Genomic DNA, 27,913 nt, shown 5'->3' with positions numbered 1-27,913 from the left:
CGCCCCTTCCCGGCGGGAAGTGCCCGGCTCGCACAGGCCCGCTCGGCGCGGAGGGGGAGCGGCGGCGGCGGGAGCGCCGCGGCCATGAACGCGGAGAACCAGGGCTGCAGCGAGCGGCTGGTGACGGCGGCCTACGTGCGCCAGGGGGCGCAGGGCCGCCGCGCGCACGAGCTGCGCCTGCGGGCGCTGCTGGAGCAGGTAATGGGGCCGCCGCCCCCCGCCCCTGCGCACCGGGGCCGAGCGGGGCACCGCCGCTCAGGGCGGCATCCAGCAGCCGGGCCCTGCGCACCACCGTCCGCGCTGCGGCAGAGCTGCCTCTCCGCGCACCGCGGTTCTAGAGGGCAGAGTGGCCTCGAGCCGCCCGCCGGCCCTCCGAGCAGCCGGGTTGGGCGGGGAAGCCGCCCCCCGGGCCGGGCCGGATCGCGGCGGCCCCGCGCAGCCCCGTGAGCGCGCAGGCCGGCCGGGCTCACGGACTCTGCCCTCTGGCACGGCGCCGCCGCGGGAGAGCCCCTGCCCTGATCCCAGGGACCTGACGGAGCCCAGAGTGAAAGGCCGCGTTTGGGAGGAAAATTACTGCCCTGAGTTGTGCGTTTGCCGAGAAAGGCCCAGCAAACAGTTAAATAAATGTTTAAAAACAGTAAGATACCAGCACATTGTTGCATGAGGCAAAAAGCGATACTTGTAAGGTGCCAAAACAATGTATCTCATTGCCTACAGCGTATTAAAATCATTGCCAATGAATTAGCAAATGTTTCAGTTCTTCGGCATCCTCAGTCACGTCTTCTACTGTTTCCAACTTAACTTTGATACCACAGTTCAGAAACCAATTAGATTTACTGAATTGGCTGTTTTGTTACTGGGCCATGTGAAAAAGCCTCTGGACCTGTAAAAAGTCTTCATGGTTTTGTGGGTCCCTGCTTTGAGAATCTTGTCTGCAATTTGCAAAAATGGGTGCAGTTGTTAATTCAGTAAAGAGCACAAGAAAGGGCACGTTTCTGGTTGCAGGTTTTGACATATTTTGGTAATTATTTCCTTCCCTATTAGATAATAACTGGAAAGAAACATGTGTGGATAGGAAGACGTATTACATTAAAATTATATTTCCCTTCTGCTCATGTGTTTGGTTCTCTAATATCTGAATATCTTCCCTTTTATGCAGTTTTTGCTGTTGAGTTCTTGTACATCATGTCTAGAGAATGCATCAAATAATCTGTAGGCTTTTATGGAGTAATTAACATGTATGCCCTGCAGTGGTTTTGTGTGTACCATAGAGAACACTTGAAGGTAAAAAATATCCTGATTGTTTTGATGTCGGGATGTGCTAATGTAATTGTATTTAACACATGGGAAAATCATTATTTAACTTTTCTCTGAATACAGCTTCATAACATTAGGTAGTATAAAAGGGAATAATGAAAATACAAACTGCTGCTTAACATGAGGAAGAAGGGTAACAATAATCAAAAAAGTTGTGTAAAGTTTTGTTCGTTTTTCATTTCCAAATTTCATATTTATATTATTATTATTATTATTATTAAGGGGAAATGTCCTGAAGATGGATGGGATGAAAGCACCATTGAATTGTTTCTTCATGAACTTGCTATAATGGATAGCAATAACTTCCTGGGCAACTGTGGTGTTGGTGAGAGGGAAGGAAGAGTGGCGTCAGGTCTTGTTGCCCGAAGGCATTACAGGTACAAATTATTGACTATTTTGAATTATTCAGGTTTGTTATTAATGCTTGCCAATTTTGAATTATTCAGGTTTGTTATTAATGCTTGCCAATGGCATACTTTATTGTGGTTTTGTTTATCTAAGACCTTGATAGCATTTGAGAAAAATAATATAATGTGATAATTGAATTGATACAGCTTTCTATATTAAATTTTCATTAATAACTCTATAGAAATTCTTGAACAAAGCAAAAATGTCAGGATTATGTCCTGTACACTGAATTTGTTGAAGCTGAAGTTGTTGAGTTGTCCTCTACAAGGGAAGCAGAGATCTTACTGTTTAAAATAATCTATGCATTACATGCCTTTTATAACAAGGTGCAGCTTTTCATCTGTTATTAAAAACTACTGCACATTGTAGTTGCACAATATTGAACACTGACAGTGAACAGCTATTTGTGAGATCTTACTGTTTAAAATAATCTATGCATTACATGCCTTTTATAACAAGGTGCAGCTTTTCATCTGTCTGTTACTAAAAACTACTGCACATTCTAGTTGCACAATATTGAACGCTGACAGTGAACAGCTATTTGGTTTTTTTTATATTTGTTAATAGCTTTATAATGTGAATAGTTGATAAGCAGATGAACCCCCAGTCATCTGTAATGGATTTTATATGAAGTAAGGAGATCTCTAAAGACAAAAAGAGCTGTTATTACCTTGTAGCCCTTCTGACACTTTCTTAATGGGAATGTTGGATTCTATCACTTTAGAGGCTCTGCGTTAATTTCCTTATGGATGTACTTTTTTGTGTGTGTGTGTTGAGTTCTGTGCTGAGTACCTTGCTGTGATGTTTTGTCCAACAGGAGTGAAACAAAGTGAAAGTTCCAGGATGTTTCTCCTCAAAAGATAAACACAAAAATATATTAGAGATCAGAAATTTAGTAAGCTTTACCATACGGAGGTTGAGTTACTTAGGCTTGATGGCTTTCATAAGCCCTACAGTACCATGATAAATTAATGCCAAAATCCAGTGATCCATCAGTTTGGCTTTTTTATTTTTGTGTACAGCTCTCTAGACTAAGGTAGGGGAGGATGTCTGCGGAAGTTCTGCTTTTGGACAGTGCTGGAGAAAGTGTGCCTGGCTTCTGGCCAGAGGGAGCCTGAACTGGTGTTCACTACTGCTGTTCCAATGCAGCTCTGTCACCTGGCATCTCACTTCTCCTGTGAGTGTCAGCAATAGCAAGGTGTCCTCCCCTCCACTTATTTCTGCAGTAAGTTTTACAGGTGACTTTGGGAGTGATGGAGGTAGCAGGAGATGGTTTTCAAGCTGTCTCTCCTTTTAGCTTAATAAAGGGGCAGTCTTAGGGAGGATTACTTCTTAGGAAGCAGTACATAAGTGCACAAAATTAAAAGTACAGTTATGAGACAGCTATTAAAAACACAGCAAGAATGAGGGAAGAAAATATTTTAGGTGGAGTGAGTATTATATGTAAGTTTCAATCAAGTGTTTGTTGATTTCAACTTAGAACTTGAAACAGGAAAATAAATTTAAGCTGTATAACTATGCTCTAAGAAGTTCTGAATATCATATACTCATTGGACTGCATTTTATTCTGTTGCCAAGACAAAAAAGGAATTAAAGCATAAGTAGGTGTATACTGTTACTAGCTTACTTGAGCAGCTGCTGCATTTCAGCCAGGGGTAAATTTGGTCTGTAAGCTTGTATTTTATAAATTACTTCAGGATCCTCCACTCCTGAACTAAATAATGTTCAATATTTACAAACACAGTTTGTAACCGTAATTTATAAACAAACTGCAGAAAGACATAGTATTCCACGATAGATAACATTGAATAGCAGAATGATAGATGAAGTGAAGATGTATAAGATGGGCAAAGCGATGCATATATCCATGTATATCACTTTGTATATATTATTTCCTTGCCTTATGGAGAAGAAGCATTTGTCAAAGGAGTATCTATAATACCACTATGCCTATGCTACACTACACTATAGACAACTAATTTTTGTTTTCCTTGGTTGTGTGTCTGAACATGTCAGCATTTATAATGCTGTTTTGACAAACATCAAGAAGTGCTGAGGTGTTAGAAGGAAACTTAAAGGGAAAAGGAAAAAAAAGGAAACTTAAAAGGAAACCTGCCAGAGGCTAAGGTGCTGCTGCTGTGGATCTTCTCAAAGTTTTTACTTGCATACAGGAACATTGTTAATCTACTGTTAAAAAATTTCATACAAATATGAGTTGTTTGTTAAAATGGAGTTGATTGTGGCAGATATTGATGTTGCATTGCGCACAAAGTTTTCCACAATTGTTTATCAAGTTAAATTCTCTTCAGTCAGCAAGCTTTATGGCTTTGCAACATGAAAATCTTTATGCGTGTTTTCATCTTATTTTGTTTAGGTTGATCCATGGAATTGGAAGGTCAGGTGATATTTCTGCAGTACAGCCCAAAGCTGCAGGTTCAAGCCTTTTGAACAAACTTACTAATTCAGTAGTTCTGGATGTTATAAAACTGGCTGGTAAGTGTAAATTTGAAAAATCTCACTTGTTTGTGAAGTTACATCATGATTCTTCATGTTAATTTCTGACTTGCTTTTTACATGCAGGTGTCCGGACAGTGACCAATTGCTTTGTGGTTCCTATGGCAACAGGCATGAGTCTAACTCTGTGTTTTTTAACATTGAGGCACAAGAGACCAAAGGCAAAATACATTATCTGGCCACGTATAGACCAAAAATCTTGCTTTAAATCAATGATAACTGCAGGTAAGAAGGTAACTGATTGATGACACAGTGTTCTTCCAACAGATACAAAACTTCCATCTATCAGAGTGATCAATTCATATCCTTGTAGTAAGATACAAAAAAGGCCCAATGCATGGTAGTTCTGTTTTATTTGTGCACTCCTGATTTCTAACATGTAATTAAAATGTGCATGCTGTCTTCATAATGCCTTGCAAAATGCAGGTGTGTGCAGTGGTACAGGGGTGTATAAAGGAGTCAAGTGAGAACACAATACTAAGGAAGTTACAGTTCACCCTCAGAGTAAGATGCTAATCTGCTGTCCTTAGAGTTATGTAAAACCAAAGCTCGTGGTTCAAATCTCTCTCTCAAATTTATGCAAAAGCTTGTGTCCTAGGAATTGTGATCAGAAGGTAACAATCTGTCTGATTTGCACAGTCTTTTCTGTTAGAATCTATCAGAACAATAGTAGCATGATGTGTTTTTCAAATGTATCCTGGAACTAAACCCCCACAATTAGTCAGATTTGTTGAATTACATTCAGTTCTTGCTTTTTTGATCAGGTTTTGAGCCTGTGGTGATAGAAAATGTATTAGAAGGTGATGAGCTACGGACAGACCTTGAAGCAGTGGAGGCCAAAATCAAGGCTCTTGGTGCTGAAAATATTCTTTGTGTGCATTCTACAACATCTTGCTTTGCTCCAAGGGTACCTGATAGGTAAGCAGTCTCTGTAAGAAGTGTGCTATTTGTTACTGTTAAAACAAGTAAACATCCTCCCCACCCCCCAACAACAACAAAAAAACCCAAGCAACACCTCCATGTTTTGAGCATCCATTTTCCTGAAATTGCTGCTGCCAGAAATTAGAAAAGGTTCTTTAATCCTCTTCCAGAAAAGTATATTTAAAAGGGAAAATTACTCAGAAGATTTTTCTTCTGTTGTGTAAGTGAGGTTAATGTTGCTCTCTTGTGGTGAAATTCACGTCATTTTGCTAGCGGTTTTCGTAAAATTTCATGGAAGTAGTAAAAGTAGATTCTCATGGAAACATAATCCAGGAAATGTAGCTCCATATCTAATGCCATTTTTTAGATGTTACTGTTACCTTTTCTTACTCTTCTCCACAAGCATAGGAAAGAAATGTTGTTGACTCTAAAATGTGGCAAGTAAAATTATATTTCACTCTCCTTTCCTACCTTAAAAAAACCCCAGTATTTATCACAGGTTAACCTAGTTGCTAGAGGGAAAGATGAGAGTTAAAACCATATAATTCTGTCAGAATACTATGAACATTGCTTGAAGTTGACTTGCAGATTTATTGGCTAACTTAAATCACAGCTATCAAAACTGAATGGTTGTTTTATAGCTTGGGTAAATGAATCTTCCCCTTATCTGCTTCCTCTTTTTGACATGCTGCTATTGTTTTGTCCTCTACAACTAAGAGATGAATTACTACATAGTGGCACTATGTTATAGTATATGTTATAATAGGAAGATTTGAATGTACTTTTTGTTTAAAAGAAACTGTCAGCTGTTGAAGGCCATAACCTTCATCTTCCTATGGGAAGGAAAACCCTGACAGCATTTCTGGAGGGTGCAATTTTAGATGTCTGTTTTTAAATATCTGCATTTGTAAGGCTTTATTTAGTTGTGGTGGCTGTGTTTTAAATTTTTTTGTCGTTTTATGGCTGCCGTACCTATGGCTTTCCTTTGAAGTACTGTTTAACTCTATGGGAGTAATTCTCTAGTGTATAAACCCTCTTTTTCAGTATTCTACCTGCTGTTGCTGTAAGGTGTTTGTAAAACTACTGTATTAAAGAGAACAAAAGAGAAAGTGTCCTCTTCAGTTGGTTCTGTGTACTTAGCAGAATCCTGTATCTTTTAACTTTCAGTAGTTAAAAAAAAAGAACAAAGCTTCCTTTTCATGAACTTTAACAAACAGGAGAGAAAGAAAGGAAGAATAAAGTGGGAAATACTTCTGTATTTGTGACTGTTAAGAACTTCAGTAGCCAACTTCCATTAATGCTTTATTTTTATGATATAATTAGTAGCATTTTCAATGCTGTATTCTAAGCCTTGGAAGCAGGTGCAGATACATAAAGATGCTGTGCATCATTTGCTTCCCTTGCATGCTAACACATTCTCTTCAAATTGTAGCATTCTCATTCTGTATTGCACAATGGATCTAATTGTTCAATAGAATATTTTTAGGGAAGAAAGACTTTTCTGTTTTCAGTAATTGTAGAACACAGGTTATTGCTCCTTTAATTTTCAGAAGGAGAGAAAGATCAACATACATAGCTGTACACCCTTTGTGTTTCTAGTTTGGTGAAATTCTGTGCCTACACTTGACAAGAAGCCTGTAAGAGGGAAGCTATGTTCCTTTGAGTCTCTTTAGAGGGAGAGGAATGCGTCTGATTAAGAACCAGCACATCAGAAGGCAAAAACTTTGCCCTGCGTAATATGTTTCCTCAAGTATTCTATTAATGAGGGGAAGGCACATGAGGAGCAGCTGAGGTCCCTTGGTCTGTTCATTCTGGAGAAGGGGAGACTGAGGGGAGGTCTCATTGCAGTTACAGCTGCCTCATGACGGGAAGAGGAGGGCGGGCACGGATCTCTTCTGCGTGGTGACCAGTGACAGGACCCAAGGGAATGGGCAGAAGCTGAGCTGGAGGAGGTTTAGGTTGGATATTAGGAAAAGGTTCCTCACCCAGAGGGTGCTTGGGCACTGGAACAGGCTCCCCAGGGAAGTGGTCACAGCACCAAGCCTGACAGAGTTCACGAAGCATTTGGGCAATGTTCTCGGATGCATGGTGTGACTCTTGGGGATTGTGATGTGCAGGGCCAGGAGTTGGCCTTGATGATCCTTGTGGGTCCCTTCCAACTCAGAATATATTGTAATTCTGTGGTGATAAATGTGAAAAATTATTGGAAATGCAGCTTCTGACAAATATCTTGACTGTAGATCAATATGTACATTATATTACTGGTGATTCCTAATTATAAAGTACTTTTGATTTTTTTTTTTTTAGGATAATATGGTGATGATGATTTCCTAAGAATTTATGTTTGGAAAAATTAATGTGACACTTGCAGCAGAATTTTGCATTGCAGAACAACACTAGAAAATGTAATAAAAATAGAATGCAAAGGAATGTCACCTCTTGGAAAATGTTTTCATACTCTGTCACATTTTATATGTATGTCAGTAAATTACAGTGAGAGGCTGTACAGGAGGAGATAGAGTAAAAATGCATTGGAAGTAGTTTCCTGATTTTTTTTTTTAAAGGTAATATTACCTTTATCATCACTTCAAATTATTTTATATTGCCTATTTTTTTTTCAAATAGATTATATTTCTAAAATAGTTTCAGAAGTTTGGGGAAAATCATGAGTAATTTTTTTCTAAATATAGCATGATTGGAGTGCTTCAGAAAAAGGTACTGCATATGTTTAAAATGCTGAAGGATCTTACTTAAAATGATCAGTGTGCTTACATAAATCTTAATTTGACTGATTAATCAATCCAGGTTGAGCTTACTGTGATTTCAGGGGGCTCTAAAGACAAGTGAAAAGTAAACAGCTGAACAAATTTTCAATTTGTTGATGTCCATATTCAGATATTTTAGGGTTTTCCATTCCTTTAAAGAATTTATTTTCTCTTAATGATTTTACCTGAAGCATGCAAGTGAGATTCCAGCCAAAGGATCAAAATACTAGTTCTTTGAGAAACATGTGAAAACTTCCTGTTACAGGATGCTTTTGATTCCCAAGACATTCTTGAAACTGCTATAGACTCTTTTCATGTTGAATATTAGAGAAAAGAAAAAAAAAAGTGACTAGCTAAAGCTATGTTAGTTAATAGTAAAGCAACAACAACAACAAAAAGCTTGTATCTAAAGCTTAATGGTTTGGGATATATTACCTGGTGTCCAGACAAAGCTTAAAGCGAAGCAAGAAAATCATCAGACTAGATCAACAATTTGCAATATATATATAATATATATATATAATATATATATATAATATATATATATAATATATATATATAATATATATATATAATATATATATATAATATATATTATATATATATATTATATATATAATAGAATTTATATATATTCTATATATAATAGAATTTTCATCTTAACTTTATAGCTTAAGATGACAAATACTGCCTTGAGGTACTAATCAAAAAAGTTGCTTTTCTCATTCTGACTTCCTTGTAGACCTTTCAGTCTTTTAATGGTCTGACTTGTAAGATGAGCTACAGTAATCAATGCTTCTCTAAATTACAATTTTATGCTCACAGGCTGGAGGAGCTGGCTGTAATTTGTGCTAATTATGACATTCCACATATTGTCAACAATGCATATGGAGTTCAGTCTTCAAAATGTATGCATCTTATCCAGCAGGTAGGAGCTGTGTATTACCAATAATATTTTTTAGCAAGTATAAGTAAATCTGTGATTGTAGACAACCTAGCAAATTTGATCAGATGCTTCATAGCTTTGAGAATAATCCCATGCATGTCTGATATTTGAACAATTTTCTGGGAAAGCACAACAGACAGAAATACAATTTAAGCATAATTGTTGTTTCTATTATGTGCTTTTTATGTTACCCTAAATTTATTTAGTTTTTGTATATGTTCATGTGTCTTTATAGTGGAGAAATACCCTTATTAAACTTTCTTAAAATATTTCCTAAAGTTGTTCACTAAAAGTGACATAATGGATCATACTTTTATAGAAATTAAGCCTTCAACAGAGTGAGTTACAGATTTTTAGTTGAGGGTACGGAATTCTACAGCAGCATTTGATAGGCGTTGTCGCTGTGAAAATATTTTTGGCACAGAGAATGGCTGAGGAAACTGGTTTAGGTTCAGTGTTATGCTCAAAAAAGTTTCATTTCTGTTGCTGTTTAGTTTGAAGTGGATGTTGCTTGATATCTAAGATCAGTCATGAAACAGAATTCTTGCATTTTTCCTCATTGTATTGTATGTGCATTGTTCTTCTCTTTTCTGTTACCTATTCAAAAGAATAGGGGGTTATATTTTAATAGGATCCAGAGGATCCTGAACTATTAGTAATGTAAAATATGCTGGGGTTTTTTTTTAATTGATTGCCTAGACATTACTAACAGGACACAGACCAGCTTAACGTACAATTGTGAAAGAACATCGTGTTGACATTTCTAAATCTTGAAAGACTGAAGGAATTTATGAAATAGAAAATGGTATATGCTTTATTTGTAAGGTACTTAGTACATGTTTATTGTATTTAACTTGCTCAAGTTTAGTGAGAAACTAGCATGAATGAGGCTGTGGAAGTTCTGGGTTTTGCTGCATGAAATATTCTAATGATAAACATTTCAGATTATAATGCTACAAATATAATTTTTACTGTGTTTTGGTGTTTTTTCTAGACTCAATAGGTTGTTCTTTGCTTATGCAAATGCATACATTTGAGCTCTGATTTGTTTTACATTTTTTAACAACATTTATTATTTGTGCTAGAAAATTTTCTGTTTATGAGAAAGTAGTTATTAAGGAATACTTAGGAATATGTATATGCTGAGTGCAGTGTGAATACGGCTTGCAAGAGTACCATAGGAAAAAGCTTTTGAGACTGTTTCATGTTGTGCTTTTCCTCTGGTGTTCTCTTGTCAATTTAGTCAAATGGTAGCTGCTGGCATTCATGTTCCCAACAAAAAGCTGACAAATTTGGAGTGTTCTTCTGTGCATTAAGCTATCAAAACAGAACTAATAAATGAGGTTTAGTTGGCTCAGCTTTTTTTCAGTCTGTTTGCCACAGGTATTAACTCTGTTTCTACTTCTTACATTTAGTATGTAGTTTTAAAAATATTTTATTTGCATGTACTTTGTATGTATGGGGTTTAACCTACTTTTCAGGTTCTCTTATGCTTCATACTTTTTAATTGTACATTTTACAGTTACATGCTACTCAAATTGAAGGTGTACTGCAGCATCTACATTTTTTCCTTTGAAAATATGAGTGGTTAGTATAAGGATGTGGGGGATGTCTACTATAAGAAGGTACTTGAATCTTGATTTTGAAATCAGCCTTAGAAGAAGGAGTGCTGTAATAAGCCTGTTTGTTTAATGCAAGTTTATATATGTATTGTAAAAAGCTTTGCTAATGAAGCATTAACTTGTAGCCTTTTATTGTGAGAGTTGTAAAAATTGTTCAGGATTGAACAGTTTTAACTGTATAATTCCAATTAAATTTTGAGGGGTTTCTTTTTGATTGTTGCTGAAATGGAGCCACACTTAGACTTGCAGGAACTAAAATGGATATTTTAAATCACAGCAAAATGGGAAATTGTAAGGTTCTATATTAGGCAGACAATGGTACTAATAGTAAGCAGTGCTAAAAGAGGTAATACCATTATTTTTATATTTTGATCACAAATGCAGTATCTTAAGATTTTCAGGAATTATATTTATTTTAGCTACACTTGTATGTAATTATGATGCTATCAGTTTCCCTTTGCTCTAATGTATGCTGCAGATGGTTTTTTTTTGTCCTTTTTGATAAAGGGTGCTCGCGTTGGCAGAATAGATGCTTTTGTTCAGAGCTTGGACAAAAATTTTATGGTTCCAGTAGGTGGTGCTATCATTGCTGGCTTCAACGAGTCCTTCATTCAGGAGATCAGCAAAATGTATCCAGGTAACTAGTTCATGGGCTGATTTCAGCCATACAGAATTGCTGTAGAAAACTTGATTATCAGCTTTCACTTTGTATAAAACTTTTTTTTTTTTTTTTTTTTTTTTTTTTTTTTTTTTTTTTTTTTTTTTTTTTTTTTTTGCCACTTTAATCTGTATATTGGTGGTTTTTTTTCAGGAAGAGCATCTGCATCTCCTTCTTTAGATGTCCTCATTACACTTCTGTCTCTGGGAGCCAGTGGCTACAAAAAGTTACTGAAAGAGAGAAAGGTAAGCTTTCTGGCAAGCAGTATTTCCTTGAAGTCGGCTGTTAACAAAGTCTTGTTGCAAAACTGCTCTGTGTAGTAAACCCAGCTTTTCTGTCTAGAAAACCATTGAACTTATTCTGAGCTCAGAGCTCTGAATCTGGAAAGTCAGTATGATACAATTACTTCTTGTCTAAATGGTGCTCATGAGTAAGCATGATTTCCCTGTTGTTGTTTGTTCAGTCTGGGAGGCTAAACGGAGGGCCTGTGCTATCTTGTACAGTATTCATATTTGTTGTTTCTAAATGTGACTAATATAGTAGAATTTTGTCCACAAAAACTTAAATGGAGAAATGCTGTACTCTAGTATCATAGTCACACTGCTTCAGGCCAGGAGATTGGACACCCAGAGTAACCCCAGGTCTTTGCTCTTCCTCTTTTGTCCCTGTTGTGCCTTTGTGCTATGATAGTGCTTAATTAAATGTTTGTGTGCCACATTCTCTGAAGAATCACAGCTTCTGGTTGGGTTATAAATACTGTGCATTCCACAAAAGGAGAAGAATATTGTTGTTTTAGTTATTCATCTAGACACACAGCTAAGTTTCTTCTCTGCTTTTCACAGACTATAGGTTTTAAGTTGGGTATTATTCCACTGCAAAAAAATCCAGTGCATGTCAGATTTAAAATTGTATATCTTGAGTTATCCTTCATTCTGGAATTAATGCATATGATTTTTCTCTCTTTATATAGTAATGCACAAGATTCTTTTTATAGAGTCTTCATATAAGGAAATACTGTGAATTAAGTACTATTAAATTAATAATTTTAAGCTATGCATTATCTGTTTCATTATTTTATTTGAAAGCTATGTTCCAGGTGTTTTCTGCTGGCAGTTTGCTGCTGTCTCTGATTATGTGGCAGAGCAGTAGTTTTAGATGCTGTGACTTATTTCTAGCTGCTCATAGAGGCATCTATAAACTCTCTACTGGAACTGAGGTCCCATAGGAATAGCTCGACTATAGAAAACCAAACCAACTTAGCAGCCTTACAATGACTAAGAAGTGATCTGTGCAACTGAAGTGAAACCAGCTTGTGAAACACTGAAAGCAGTTACTGTTGCCTCTACTGCAGCATTTTATTCTGGACTGTTGTATGTATTGCAATTTTTGTTTTGTGTCTTCATTAAAAGGAAATTGTATTTTTTCTCTTTTATGTCCAGAAGAATCTCAAATGAATTTACTGTTTTCTACAATGCTGATTTTGTTGTTAGATTTCTACCAGTAGCACATGTATAAAGGGCATGAGAAATATTGTCCAAGTCATAAATAATAATTCTTTCATAAATGTCTTAATGAATAGCTGTATACTTTGAGTCATCTAATTTTCTTGGAAGTAGAATTCTAAAGTGAATACAGTATTATATTTTTACAACTTCAGGTCTTTTTATTTCAAATGTGAATATACTCTATAAACAGAGCCTTATATATGGCATAAATATGTTTATTTTATTGGATTTGCTATAGAAAGAGAAACATTTTTGCTTAAATCTGTTTGTTCCTGAATTGTAAAAGTGCAATAGTGGTGGTTTATTGCCTGTGCTCTGAGGAAGCAGAGGCAGAGCTATTAAGCTTCCAGCAGGAACTATTTATAGCTTGACATTGAGTACTCCTTTCTATATTGGTGCAGCTGCACCTACTCACACAAAAAAAATCAGCTATAAAAAACTTCAGGTATATTTTTTTCTTTCTCTTTTTACCTGATCCTCATTCACATGGGTGTTACTTCAGGTTATTTGAGCTTAGGCCAGAAAGACCAGAATATTCCTGAGAAGAGATTAGTTTCACACAAACAACAAAATAATCTGCCCAGTTTTTCTTTTACACAGATTAGCTATTTAATACAGGACGGGAAGAGATTATATGAGGGAGAGGAGCATGTACATGGAGTGAGATTTTTTTACAAACTGGGAGTTGTGGAGTGTGCTATTGTCCAAGAGTATGAGATTATATGTAGTGATATGAAGAAGTACTGACTTTTCAGAATTCCTTTTTCTGTGTTTATGTGATGGTTGTAACAGTGGTTTTCTGATCTCAGTAGGCAATTCTAGGTCCTTTTGCAGTGCAGATAACAGCTCGTCCATAGACAAATTTGTTAATACCTTTGCTCTTAAAGAACTTTATGTAAAGGTTGTGTTTTTATAGCAAGTTCTGATGCCTCAGTACAAGCTATGTTATGTCCTGTATTTTACATTTCTAGGTCATAAAAGTTTCTATTTTCATATATGTATGTGTCTGTCTAAACCAGGCCATGTGAAGTAAATATAGTTGTTGCACTGTGTAATGGCATAAGCAGGCTTAGTTATCATCTCAAATTTCATGGAGAACAAGAGCCCTGTGTTCAGGGTTTACATTCAGAACCCTACAGGCCAGGTTTAATACCTGCTATTATCCAATATGGTCCTTCTAATCCACTTAACTAATTATTATACCGGTATTATTAAAGAGGTGATGGTTTTGTTTACAGCAGTTATGGATTTCCTCATTAGACTTAACAATCAAGATAATTCTCATTTTCTTAAATGCATTTCTGTGTTACTGTGGGATGTGATAGAGCTTTTTATATTGGTATCCATCTGTCTGCATACTTTGAGAGTAAAACTGGAGTTATTTTTATGTCCTTATGGAGTATGTATCTAAAATACTTAAAATCATACCGAGTGGGAGGAAGTTGTTTGGGTTTTACAATTCAGTATAATAATGGGTTTATGTTTCATGAGTTATCGTTGATGTAGTTGTTCTGATTGGAATAAATTATTTGTACAGTTCAGTGTGAGTTTGTATTGCTGCTCTACTTACGATGGAAGAGGAGGAAAGCCATTATAACAAGGGATATTAAACAAGTAAAAAAATCTCAAAGCAAGATAGACATTTGTTACTTCTCTTTTTTTTTTCTAGTCAGCTTGTTACACTGTAGCATGTCAAATATGAGCATATTGGAGGATTTTCCTCATGTGAGGTACATGTAACCATATTCAGACTTTAGAGTAGCTGGAGGCAAATTAGTTAAAATTAACTGCTTTAAATTGTGTGTAATTAAACAAGTGCCAAGCATGAATGGAAATTTCAGAGAGGCCTCCATACTTAAAACCTGTGTTGAGGTGTGGGTCACAGATCTCACAAATGCTGAAGAGAAAATGTGTTGATTGCTGTTGTTAAGAAAGACTTCTAAAAAAATGTGAATGTTAGTGTTACCAAATCAGATTGGCAGGGTTTACTGGGCACTTTCTGTTAGATACTGATGATATGAAGATTTCAAGGTTCTGTAATTAATTTCATGTTTTTAAAACTTTCTGTAAATCCATAACAAAATTCTTGCAGTGCAAGGGCATCTGCCTAGGAGGGTGTGTAGTATATGCAGGTGTCACACACATACACATATAGTTTGTCATGTGTTTGGCTGCAATTCAAGAAGCTGAGCCTCCTTCTGGTTTCTCATCTGCTGGCAGGTCTCCCTGCCCAGCACTGCAGCTCCTCTGCTGGGTGGTGTGGTGCACCAAGTGCTCTGGTCAGATTGCAGCTCAGAAGCAGCAGGTCCTCCTGAGGCACCAAGCAGGAGAGGCTGTGATGGGTGCATTATAAAACAGCTGCTGCTGCAAAGGAAAGTGGGATGAGATCAGTCTCAGGCAAGCCTAGGAGAGCTGGCAGTCTGTGTGGAGGGTGAAGAGGCTGTAAAATGACTCCTGTGCAGTGTCCTCTTCCGCACCACCCACAACTCTATGACTGTTCCCTGAGCTCAGCTTGTCTTTTCAGGTGAGAGTGACCCAGGGAGGAAGGCAGTGTCACAGACTGAGAGTCCAAGCAAGCTGGGTGGTTAGAGCAGGCTAGGATAGTTTCAACTCTGCACAAGAAGTTTCCTGGCTTTCATCAGTTGCCTATTTGTCAGCCTGGTGTGGGACTGATGGCTGATTCAGTACCCCCATCTTCTTTTTCTCTGGAGTTACTGGCTTTTTCCTTACTTGTTTCCCTCTTGTTATTTTCGTTTGCAAGAACAGTGCCTATCACAATGGAGCAACAAATCAATAGTCACCTATACTAGTGTAGGTTTTATTAAAAATAGTTTTATAGTGTAAATATAGTATGATTCAAATATTTTTAGTGATTGTTACAACACTTCTTGAAAATATTTTTGTATATGTATGTGGAAGTAGACTGTTTCATCCAAACAACTGAGTTATTTGGCCTGTTTGATGCAGACAGTGTTGTTCAGACTTGTTCTTTGTTTTTAAAGGTGTTTTGTTGGCTTAGGTGCTCAAAGAACCAGAAGTGAAAGACACTTCCACATAGTTTAGCATTCATTTGTCTAGCCTAATGAGCTTTGGTGAAAAGTTTCTAAGGTAAAGGAGTGAATTAATAATGAAACTTAAGTGACATTTAGTGCTTGAGTTGTTCAGTGTAACTTCAGCATAATATTTGGCTGCTTTGGAGAAAACTTGAGTGCCTGCTACAGAAAATCTATTATGTAAGAGCTCAGTTATATATAATTGCTTAGGGTGCTTATAAATTTTCCATATATGAGAAATATTTTATAATGGAGGTTGATTATAGATTTGACCTCACAAAAATATTGCTTTAATCCTTTTTTTTGGAAAGGCAGTTAATCTATTTTGGAACAAACTTCTGAAACTATAAAATGTCTAGAGGGCTTCCAATAGAAATATGCAAAATAGTATTGTTCATAAAAACAGGAAACTTTGAATTCGTGTTCATGTAGCCTTAGTCTGATGAAAATACATACTTGGGGTTTTTTTGCCATCTTTCCATTCTCCTTTGTTTTAACGAATTCCTGTGTATGTAAGGGCTCATCTAGTGACCTAATTTCATTGAGTAGAATTAATTATATTTAATATATATATTTAATTATATTTAATATATTTATGCAGTGGGTAACTTTTTGTACCAACTGTCAGTAGTACTTCCAGTATTCCTTTCAGCAGTTCTTTCAGTAATACTATGAGAGATGTATCAGAGAATTTCCTAGATACAACACACAAAAATTATTTGGAAATTGGTCTTGTTCCAGTATATTTTTTCTCAGTACTAATTTCAGCAATAATATCTCCATAGAATTTATATGTTAATTTATCTCATAATATATGTGTATTTCTACAATATTTTGCTTCAGTTTTAGAAGTAAATAACCAGCAGAGGGAGCACAAAATAATTTATGATTTGTATTCCAGAAAAAAATACTAATAAAAGGGCTAGTATATTAGTGATGCTTATTATGGAAAGCAACAAATTAATAATGTGCTTATATACAGTGAAGGACCAGAGGAAAGACAGAAGTGTCTGAACATTTGAAACATAAATATTTTTCAGCTTCTGTGAGTGAACTGTAAATAAACTCTGAATTGAAACCACAAAGTCACTTGGTTTATGAGAAATAAGAATGATTTTTCACAGATTTCAAGTTCTGATAATTAAACATAGATACCTACCAATTTTTTGGGTTTTTTTCAAGGATTACAGAAGGTTTATGTTTTTGTAGATAGTTGTATCAATAGCCTAATTCATTTAGACAGTAAGAGGATCCTTTTTTCTCTCCATCTATATTTGTTCTGTGATATTAGGAAGTACAGGTGGGGAGCTGTGTTAATTTAGTTGCTCATGAAGGGAGGCAAGGTTTCCTGCAGTGGTTCAAGAAAAGCAGCTGTAACATTTTTCTAACTTAGGTGCCACAAACCTCATTTGGTTTCATAAGACCTTGGGGAGGTTCTGTTCAAAAGCATAATTTTGATCACAAGCTGTAATTTATATCTGTCAGAGTCCATAGGTCAAAGCAGGATACCGCTCTACAAACAGAAGAGGTAATTCTATTTAAAGAATGAAAAATCACTTGTCAGGTCCAGAAATTGATGAGGATGCTTAAACAGGCAGACACACTGAAGCAGATAAGCAGGACAATTTTTATGGCCTGAAAGAGGAGAAGCCTGGTGTTTAATACCTTTTAAAAAGGCTACCCAGTGTCTGTATGGTTTTGCTAGTTTTTATGAGAGACTAAGCATTAAAAAGGATGGAAAAAATGCTAAAGCTTACAATAAGTATGGTGTTTATTCTCACTCTGCCCATAAGTGTTTTGAGCTGATATCTGAAGAGGAATATATTAAACTGAGGAAGAGCATGAGCAATTATCATAGCTTACTACAGGGGAAGAGGGAGGATATAAAATACAGATGAAGTAAGAGAAACAACCTTTTATGTGCAGTGTGGCTTGTATCTGTGCCAAAGTATTTATGAATCTCAGTCTTATGACACTTTCACAGTAAAGGTGCAATCCAATTAAATGAGAACAGAAATGCAGGTATTTGCATTCTTATAGTCAACTTGAACAGGAGTGGGGTCCTAGGAAAAGGACAGACTGCTCAACAGAGCTGACTATTCAGGAGAGTGTATATTGTGTGAAACAAAATACAGTCAAATGTGTACTTATAGCCGCTTTAAGAGACTGGATTTTTATTCTCATACAGAAAAAGAAATCTCTGCACTAGGGGGAAATGTGATTGTGTGATACATGTTAGAAAAATATACTGCGTTTAGTCTGGAATGTATTAAAGAGAAGACAAAGTAAGAAGCAATTTGCCAAAACATGGCCATCTGTGATGGTAACAGCTCATTCTCAGTGGCTTAGGGGGCTAGGGCATGAGAAGGCTCTTGAAAAGTAGTGTGGGGTAAGACCTGCTGTGCAGTGGGAATCTCAAGATTTTTTACCTCCCTAAGGTAAAAAATCAAAAAATTCAAGATTTTTTACCTCCCTAAGTTTCAGGGTTACAGAGAGAATGAATGACATCCCAAGCACATATATTAGACCTGATAGAGACTTTTGTATCAGCTTGAGAGATAAGAGCAGTGCTCAGGAAATGGAGCTGTTCCTTTATAGAATTATTTCAGAGAGTTGTCTGATCCACTTACTTGGTACACATGAAAAGAGAATCAGCTGAGCACCTGTAGGACGTAATGGAGACATAGCAGTTTTGTGAAATAGGTGGTATTTTCTCTGTTTGATAGCTAATAACAAAAATATTGCATTTTTTTTTCAGGAGATGTTTTCGTATCTTTCAAGTGAGCTGAAGAAGCTGGCAGATAACCACAATGAGAGACTGTTAGACACGCCACATAATCCCATTTCCTTAGGTAATTGTTGGGGTTTTAACTTTTAAAAAAATCGAATATACTGTGGATTCATAATGCACTTCTAATACCATTCCTATATATTAAACATCACTACATTCTACTCAATTGAATAAAAATTCAATAAGGTTACCAAAAAGGTAATCTCCAATAAAAGTAGTGTAGCAGCTTGGACCCATTATTTTGCTCCTGTCCAATATATTCATTTGACAGAAATGTATTCAAGACAGGCTGAAAATGTTAGCATGTAATAATACTTCATAAAAATTAGATTTAACAGTAAATTAGGGTGTAATTACTCATCGTCTTAGTGTTGTAAAAGAAATTATGGAATTCCTACTCAAGGTATTTGTTTTAACCAAAAATTCTGCTATACACCAAAATAATACTACCCACCTGTGCAGAATCTGCATACAGTCTAACCAAGGAAGTAATTTGCGACAGCTTGTGGAAAAATTAAAAATTATATGTAGTGTTTCTTTTTTTTCTATGTATGTGAACACAAATATATGACTAGGTTCTTGCTGGAAGCAAGTTGGAAAGCAGCTTGTCATTTGTGGTGGTTCTTTGGAGAAAAAGTACCTTGGTAGCAGTTTTAACCTGACCTTATGTTATTTTAGCCATGTCACTGAAGACTCTGGATGAAACTAATGATGCTGCTGTTACCCAGCTTGGATCTATGCTTTTCACAAGACAAGTTTCTGGAGCAAGGTAAGGATATTATGAATTTAAAAGATTGGGGGAGTTGGGGGGTGTATTAGCATATATTGTACAAAATCCTGTGAAGTGTTTTATACCAATTGTGTCATGATTACAGAAGGCAGTCTAACAATAACGAGTTAGAGAGTAATCACCCTTTGTCATCACTGTTATAGAGCAGTAATGTCTCCCTGCCTGAGTCAGCAGTAAGGCTTTCTATGTCTACTTTGGTATCCTAAATAGATAATCTATGCCCATTTAATTTAGTGTTATTATTCCCTAGTATTCCTTGATTTCATTTAGTTTCCAGATGTTGTCTGATCTTACAGTATAGGTGTAAGCTACAACAGAAGATCTTTGTTTTGTTTATTGCAGCACAAATATGGTTATGCCAGATGTCAAGGGAATAAGCTTTTAATATCCTACACTACATTTTGTGAAATGGAAAAAAAATCTGCTTTCTGAAACTAATTGTGTGAAAAAAAAAAAAAAAAAATTAAAAATCTATAGCCTGAGCCAGTCTGACCTGAATTTACAGACACTGTTAAAATGAAATGCGAGCCAAATAATCTGTAATGATTTTGGTTTAAACCTTTTAGAAGAAGAGAATGATTTAAAATTTGTTTTGGCAGCATTCCTTAATCTGAATATTACTGCTGCCATGCTAACTTCTGCCATAGACTTAATGCTATTTTTTTGTAGCAGAGCTGAATGTTTCCACATCAAAAGGTATGCTTCATTAGCTTGGATTATTCCACTTCCTGCACAAATGAATGTCAGTAAATCTGTATGTACTGTGGTTAGATGCTCTTTTTAATTTGCCTGTCCTAACCTTGGCAGGTCCTGCAATTTTAACCATCTTTGGCTGAGATGTTCAAGAGTTTCAATTTTTGAAGTTAAAACTTTTGAATTCTTTCCCTGATGTGAAGGTTTCAGGTTTTCCCTTTTGTTACATAAGTAATTATTTTGTAGTATACGCTGTTTGACCTGGCATTTCAACAGATTTTAAGTTCTGCTGGTATTGAGCATCAGTGGTAGGAATAGCAACTCCCTACTTCAATAGGAACTTGTGTAATTGTGTTCAATCTAGAGTACCACATAAAATGTCAAGGCATCTTTAACTGAATCATGATTTTGTTTGTTTCAGGGTTGTTCCCTGTGGGTCTGTGCAAACTGTGAATAACTACACTTTTAAAGGCTTTATGTCACATGCAAATGACTATCCTTGTGCTTACCTCAATGCTGCCTCAGCAATTGGAATTAAAAAGCAAGATGTAGATGTATTCCTAAAAAGACTTGACAAGTGTTTGAAGACTTTTAGAAAAGAAGCAAAGCAAGAAAAAAGTATAAATGAAGTCAGTGATGCTAATGCAGCCACAGAACAACTTGAAGACTAGAAGATACAGATTTAGTAACACAGGAAGATAAGGTTTTGTCTGAAGTGTGTCAGGTTTGTATTGGGGTTAGGACTATGCATCTGCAGTGCAGAAATTTATTCTTGATCTTCTATTCTTGTTATTGAAAACAATAATAAAAATTTGGATGGAATTCAGCTTTAAGAAAGTAGGTGATACTCTCTCCAAGAACAAAGGACCAGACACAAGTTTTTTGCAATGTATGAAATGCACTTACTATCTGCCAAAGTAAAGCTTTATGTTCAAAGACTTACAGTTTGCCTTTCAATCTGTGTGGCTATTTGGACAGTGTTTACCAAATCACAGTATGTTTATTCACATGTTTTTGTTTAACAGTATTGTCTGTGGCAGTGACTGAATTCCCTCCTGGATATAGACCATCCAAGAAACACATTTCTCTGCTCTCAAAATACTTTGTTTTTCATCAATGAATGTGTCACTTTTCATTTCTTTTCAAAGATTTATGCAAATGTTGGGATAGCACTTACTAAATACAGTGTTCAGACTGTGTGGGTAAATGACAGAGTTGGAATATTAATGTTTTTCAGGTGTTCTCACCTGTCATGAACTACCTAGAACTAGTCAGCCTCCAGTGGCAAAAAGGAACCTAGAGTACCTCATATCCTGTCTTGAAAACGTTTGCATAGTTCAGCAGCCCAAAGGAGCTTTAATACTGAATATCAGGGGTTGTGAAGTGAAGAGGTACAGTCACTGGGAGGTTTTGGCTTTGTTTTTTTTATTTTCATTCTTCTGATGTGATAGGGTGATCAGATAAAAAAACTCACTGGAAAGGAGGAATGCCATGTAGGAGTAATGTAGTTTTAAGAGCCAGTGAGACCTGAGAGTATTTTGGCAGTTTTAGTCCACTGTTGTTGAAATCGATATACTTCCATTTTTGTAGTGTCTCTTGCCATTGGCACTGTTGCTTCTGTGGATCTGTGCAGTTGCTGATTTGAATCCATTAAGCAAACAATAGACTCAGAGTCTGTTCCTCAGACAAAGGTTCCATATCACTGGAGTGACAGTACTGCAGATTGCAAAATGTGTAGTTATTCTTAATTGAGGTTACTACGTTGTACATAGCTTCTATGTAATTTACTGTTCAAAGTAAGCATAAAAAACCCCAGCATATTGTTCAAAGGCTTTTTGTCAGTCTGTAAGGTAGCGTTGTTCAGGATGCCACCATTAATGAGTTCTAAGTGTCAGGAAATGTTTTAGTTAGTTTGTTAGGTGGGATCTGAGACATGTATCCTTCAGAGCCCTCTGTAACTCACTTAATCAAAATAGTGGTGCTTTTGAGAGATTCTGTCCAGCACATTCAAATGAATTCATGCAAGAGATGATGCTAGTATGTGGGAGTTAATAATGTGCTAATCATCATGAAGAGGCTTTCACTTAATGAGGTCCATTGTATCTTCAGCTTAAGTTGAACTGTGCTTCCACATTGTTATTGCTGGAGTTACACATGAGATTGATTAAAGCTTGTGCAGGTACAGCTCCCCAGACTGCAGTCACCATTGTTGTTTGCTGTACAAACACATCCTAGGAGACACGTCAGGTAGCTTGGCCACTGAGCCCTTGTGGCTATAAGGAGATGTAAATAGCTTGTCTTTTCTTTCTTTCTTTCTCTCCCTCTCTCTTTCCCCTTTCCTTCTCCCTCCCCCACCTCCTTTTTTTTTTTTTTTTTTTAACAAGACTATGCTGTACCTCAGTTTTTCCAGTCAGTAAAACTTCAGAAACTTTGGAGCCACATCTCTTCAGCTTACTGCCTCAGTATTCTGCATATTGGAGCAGCCAGTGAAAACCACCTTAGTGATACCTTTCTTCCTGGTTTTTGATATTGCCTGAATGAGTATAAATTATTGATTTAGATGACCAGTCACAGAATGTGAATATTAGCACTATTATTACAAGAGTTTAGGGAGATGTGTGATAGCAGATAAAATAAACCTTTTGATGAGTAGTATCCTGATTCTGAATAAAGAAAATAGCATTTGCCTTCTCTGAGAGGAAGACATTTCTGCCTTTTTTGGTCTCATAATTTATTGTCTGCTGAAAGTAATTCAGTCACTTCTAACACAGACTGAACTGCTTCCTCAATTAATGGGGTTTTTTTTGTCTTTGAAATGTTTCCCATTTTCAATCAAAGCTGAAAATTTCAACAAAGCTCTGAACAAGAGTTCATAGACCTAAGTATTTTTGGTTTTTACTTAAACCTGTTTTATTAAAAAAAATAAAAATATGATAGCTTTAATTGAAAACAAATAAAAAATTTAATTTGGGTCATTCAAGTTCTTCACAGATCTTAGGGAAGCCACCTGAAGTGAGAAAATCTAAAATCTTTTGAGAAATGTGTTCCACCACGATGTATGAACTCTTGGACTAAGTATTCATGTTATATTGCTTTGGTAAGCTTTTGTACCAGTTTTCAGTTTTGTTTGCTTGCTTTATCCCCATAAATGTCTTCAGTTTCAATTAATATTAATTTTTTAGTAATTCAAATGGCAATATCCTTCCAAGTAAGTGGAGAAGACATGGTTCTTTACAGTGTATTTGAAAGAGGAGATTCAGCAGAGGAGAAAAAGCATTTTTCAAGTAAGGGTATAAATTTCTTAGTCTCTATTCAGTAATGTCTATAATAAAGTAGTGAAATAACACTGGAGCATGTACCCATGAGCAGAGGTTTCATTTCCTTTGTATAATAGTTACAGGGAGATTTCATGGCTATGGCAGCTCTTGCCCACTAAAAGCTGTCCTGTGAAAGATGGCAGTGGCCAAACTGTGCAACGTAAAACAAATAATGAATGCATTAGCAGTATTTGCCTTCTATGAAGATCTCTCCAAGATTGTACAGTGAAGTAGAAAAGCTTCTTGAGTTGCAGTCCTTTTTCTAATCTCTACATACACACATCACTAAAGGCTTTCACGTGGCTCAAAAATCTGTAAGAGCCAACTTGCTGCCTCCAGCTTCTGCATTATGAGGGAGACATCTGGGAGGGCTGCCTGGGCTCCAGAATATACTCAGGGCTCATAGAGCAGGAATCCTTAGTAGAAACACCAAGAAGAGATGCCAATTTAGTAAGGCTGTCTTACAGCTACTAATCATGTGTCTACCTTCCTCCATCATCTTCTAGGTCACAGCATGTAGCTAGGGTGCAAGGGTTGGCAGGGACCACTCAGGGTGCTGCAGTCTGAATCACCGAAGTGACTTTTCCCCCTTTACAGGGCCTGCAACTGTTGTGTGAGATGTTTTTCTTTCCCTCTGATGTTGCATCTTAGACTATCTGGATCTATACAGGTGGAAGAAATGAGGGAGCAGATGGCTCTGCCTTATAAAAATAGCACTGGGATAATAGAGTACAAGTGAATTGACACTGAATGACCCATCTCACAGGCCCACTCTTAGTTTACTTTTTTTTTTGGTGGTATCTGAGATAATCAACAAAACAAAGGACTTGGAGCAATAATACTGCCTATTTGTGCTTTGCTTATAACAATTGCCTAAGATACAAAGCAAATAAAATCTACCAGATGCAGCAAATTCTCTTGAGCCTAAGAAAGCAAAATTGTAATGTTGCAAATGCAAATGCTGGCATTGCAGCTTAATACACATATAAACCGAGCAATCTATATTGTGTGATCATCATTTTTTAAGAAAGGCTGGAGCCCAGAGACTAGCAAATGTTCTCATCTGCAGTGTATCAGCAGTTCTCAGTCTTCAGCTGCTGTACAGATAATAATTCTAATTGAAGAATCATTACATGGATCCATATGTGAATGATAGATGGGCTTCAGCCTTTTGTTCATGATACTTTAAAAACTGAGTTGCTGCTTTTACTTTTATAAGGGGAGATTAGATTGTCTCCCCCCCCTTTTTTTTTAATGCAACATTTTAATCAGCGTGGTCTGACAGGATTTGGAATCTGAAGGGAAAACAATTTCTATAACTGACAATTTTTTTTTAAACAATAGCTATTTAAAGCCTTTAATTGGTTACAAAGTGACACTCCACAGAGAACCTTTGTTCAAATGTTTTTAATTCTGAAACTAGTGCTTGAAAAATTGTGTTCCATGTGCTCTGTAATAATTGTTTTTCATATATTATACTTTTTTCCCTACAAAGATAACAGCATACACTTTAGTGCAGTTTAATAATCCTTTTAAAAAAACATAGTTAAAAAGGCATTTGCTCCATTACTCATCAAGCATCTGTTGTATCAAAGAACTGGTAATATATTTATCTTGATGGATAAGTTTCAGTATTCTGGACCAAGTTCAGTGTAACTGGACCAAGGTTTCAATACTCCTTTGGGGATCCTAAAGTCAAGTTCATGGTCTAATTAAGATGGGTGTGATAATTATATCTGCTGCTGAACAGGAGTCTTTCATCAAACCGCATTTCAACTAAATTCAAAGCTGATCCAGTTCAGAAGCTGAATTGATTTCTTAATGTGGATGGTGAAATTTAATTTGCCTTTAGATCCTGTATTTTAATCCAGGCTGAGTTGGTTATAGCAGAATTATAACTGTTTGATTTTTAATGTAATGTGAATAGAAAAAATAGAGGGGTTTCAGCTGGGTGCTATCGTTCCTATTACTTGTTCTCAAAGGGCTACAAATATTAGGCTGCTGTCTTACACCTGTGCTGTTTGGAGGGAGGCATTGGTCATGTACACGTACAGTGACAGCAGCAGAGGTGTGTGTATTATTGATCTTTTTCTGGGCACTCCAAGTAGGAACACACCACTTGGGAATGATGAACACGTAGCATTACTCCTGATCTGTTTTCTCCAAAAACTCTTTCTGAGGTAAATTTCTTGTGATTGAAGTGTACATGGCCAAAATACAAGAAAAGTGTACAGAGGAGCACATGGCCAAAATACAGGAAAAAGGAGCAAGGTCTCCAACATTTTTGAAGCTTTCTACATTGGTTATATGTGTTTGGCTCTTGCGACGTATAAAACTCATATTGCTATGAAAACTCATGGAAAGAGCATTTGCAGCCATTCTTGTCCCTTACCTAAACTATTTCTGAGCTACCTCTGTAGGCACTGGGACAGGGTGCACTACTTCAGCTGGCAGTTCATGGGTGCAGCCCTCAGCTCTGGCTGCAGGAGAATTTGGTGCCCAGTAGGGGAAAGCATTCCTGCTTTGCTTTGATACTGGGCTGCCAAGCACATGTGAAGTAGAACTAGTTTGCAGACACAGCTACGGTTGAGGAGTTAAACCAGCAATTTTCTGGAGTCTGAGGAGCTCCAGAAGGGAAAAGAGCTTAGTTTGGTCTACAATATGTCAAATGGAGAAATGTAGCTGTTGAGGGAAAATAATATGTCTCTTATTTTCTATAGAAATGTCTTTTAAAAAATTGCAACATACTGTATAAATTCTTAATTAAATACAGGTCTGCTTACTACTCTCATTGTTTTCTTGTGGTTTCTGATTCTATACAGCATCTATTTCAATAGTGGTAGAGGAATTGCAAATAGCTTAGTGGGTGGAGAGGCTTGGGATACAGTAAAGACATTTTTATATGGAAGATGAGGAAAGTGTCTAGAAAGTTCATAAAAATAGAAATAGCTTGAAATGCTTGCTGTGCAGTTGAGGAGGTGTTGAGTCTCCAGGAGGATCAGAGTATGCATAGTCAAGTCTTGACCTCCTGCACAGTGCAGGCACCAGAGAATACTGTCAAAATGTAGCTCTCATTTCATCACAGTGGTAGCCTACTCTCTAATACTATGCATTTCCAGTACTCTGTTCTGCCCTCACCCCACTGACTAATTTTGGGTGTATTTTTTTTTTTAGACTCTGCTTTACTAGTGCAGCAGAAAAAGGATGGGAAAGGAGGAAGGATGCCTACCAGTGAATTGCTATCCCCACTGATGCAGAACCTCCTATGCAAGAAGTCAACTGGAGCACAAAACAGCAGCAGATGCAAGTGCACATGCCACTAGCTTTTTTTTCTTAGAGGGTTTATAATCAGTAAATGGATTTCAACATAATTTTTTTTAAATAATGTTTTATCTAGTGTCATTAAAACTCATGCTCATATCCCATGCAGATGGCACAAACTGTCACGCTCTGGTTTTCTCTTTGGTTTCGTTTCTAAAAATTTCTGTTGAATGTTAAATCTGTGTCTAAATCTGCTAAAGGATGGCACTTCAAGCTTCAGAAAAGATGTACCTCATGTTGACCTAGCAGTGCATGTTTTCATTGGGCCCTATAGAGTCCATTTTCCATCTCTGGAGACATGCTTAGGAATTTCAGCCTCATTAATCCAAAGCCTATTGAAGGGAGATATTTCTCAGTGATGCTGTGTCACTGAGAAAGTAGAGGTCATTGTGGTCTCTTCAGAGTGTCTTGTGCTGACTTCTCCAAGTGACTTCTGGATCCATATGCTCATTTACAAGTAAGTAGCTTTCCATCTCTTTTTGCACTGCAATGGGCAGTATAAATGCTTCTTTATTGCTTCTACACCCTTATCAGTATTTAAAGTTATGGCGAGTGAAACACTGCTGCTGCCTCAAGCAAGGCTGTAAGGCACGTGTGGATTTGCTGGTGGAGTGGAGCAGGACCTGAGGGTGTTTGAGCTCGGATGATGGCACAGCTTGTGCTCCTCATCCTGAAATGCCATTGCTCTGCCGAGTGAGGCAGAGCCTGTGGTGGCCCTCCTGCAGGTGTCAGCTAGGCAAAAGTGAGGTGTGCAGCTGGCCTTGGGTTGTCCAGTCTGCTGATGCGGAAGGGAGTGGTGTTTTCTCTTTCCTAGATGGGATGGCCCTGCCACGGCTCAGAAAAGAGAGGCAGTAACAATGTATTTTTGTCATGGAGGGTAGTAGCAGTGACTCAGGACTCCTGCGGCACCGCTTAGCAGAGTTAAAAGATGCTGCTTTCATTTAGTTGCTATATATCTGCATTTCTGAGTCTCCCTATTTGCTTTATTCTTGCATAAACCCCCTCTCCCTGCATTTGCACACCCTAGTTTTCCTTTACCTTGCAGTTTTTGTAGATTTTTACATCCATGCAAGTGGTGGCAAAGCTCAGCTCTTTTTGTGAGAGCATTTAGCATATATGCTGCATTTACTTGGCATAAGCATAGAAGGCCATAGTAGGGGCAAGGCAGTGGGGAATCGAGCCAGTTGTTTACATCTTCCTCCAAAGGACTGGTAGGTCAAACATCCTTCTCCTGTCCACAATTCTCTGCCATTAACAGCTGTTAGCGAGTGTTAGCGCATCATATTTTTTCC

The 27,913-nt window shown here is 37.1% G+C and overlaps 1 protein-coding gene across 2 annotated transcripts; it reads left to right on the top strand.

Annotated features, from left to right (window-relative positions):
- SEPSECS (Sep (O-phosphoserine) tRNA:Sec (selenocysteine) tRNA synthase) lies at positions 1-26,719 on the top strand. 2 transcript variants are annotated; one of them, XR_005954418.1, is made up of 12 exons: positions 29-198; positions 1,540-1,694; positions 4,100-4,218; positions 4,306-4,464; positions 5,004-5,157; positions 8,751-8,853; positions 11,001-11,130; positions 11,305-11,396; positions 18,468-18,561; positions 19,179-19,269; positions 20,405-20,707; positions 26,475-26,719. XR_005954418.1 is itself a non-coding variant. In XM_041458690.1 (11 exons), exons 1-11 carry the CDS (start codon positions 85-87, stop codon positions 20,652-20,654), a joined length of 1,461 nt encoding a protein of 486 aa, XP_041314624.1. In that variant the 5' UTR covers positions 1-84; the 3' UTR covers positions 20,655-20,921. The 2 variants fall into 2 exon arrangements, 1 of the variants encoding a protein (XP_041314624.1); XM_041458690.1 differs by lacking the exon at positions 26,475-26,719 and having other exon boundaries at positions 1-198; positions 20,405-20,921.
- The last annotated feature ends 1,194 nt before the right edge of the window (positions 26,720-27,913 follow it).

This window comes from Pyrgilauda ruficollis, unplaced genomic scaffold (assembly GCF_017590135.1).
Source record: "Pyrgilauda ruficollis isolate IOZ18807 unplaced genomic scaffold, ASM1759013v1 scaffold1, whole genome shotgun sequence".
Taxonomy (NCBI): domain Eukaryota; kingdom Metazoa; phylum Chordata; class Aves; order Passeriformes; family Passeridae; genus Pyrgilauda; species Pyrgilauda ruficollis.
Note: the sequence above shows the minus strand (reverse complement) of the source record. Positions and strands in the feature narration are given on the sequence as shown.

Coding starts and splice junctions, on each gene's coding strand:
- SEPSECS (XM_041458690.1), top strand. CDS start 85: ATGAACGCGGAGAACCAGGGCTGCAGCGAGCGGCTGGTGACGGCGGCC. Junction 199..1,539: donor TGCGGGCGCTGCTGGAGCAG/GTAATGGGGCCG, acceptor ATTATTATTAAG/GGGAAATGTCCTGAAGATGG. Junction 11,131..11,304: donor GATCAGCAAAATGTATCCAG/GTAACTAGTTCA, acceptor GTTTTTTTTCAG/GAAGAGCATCTGCATCTCCT.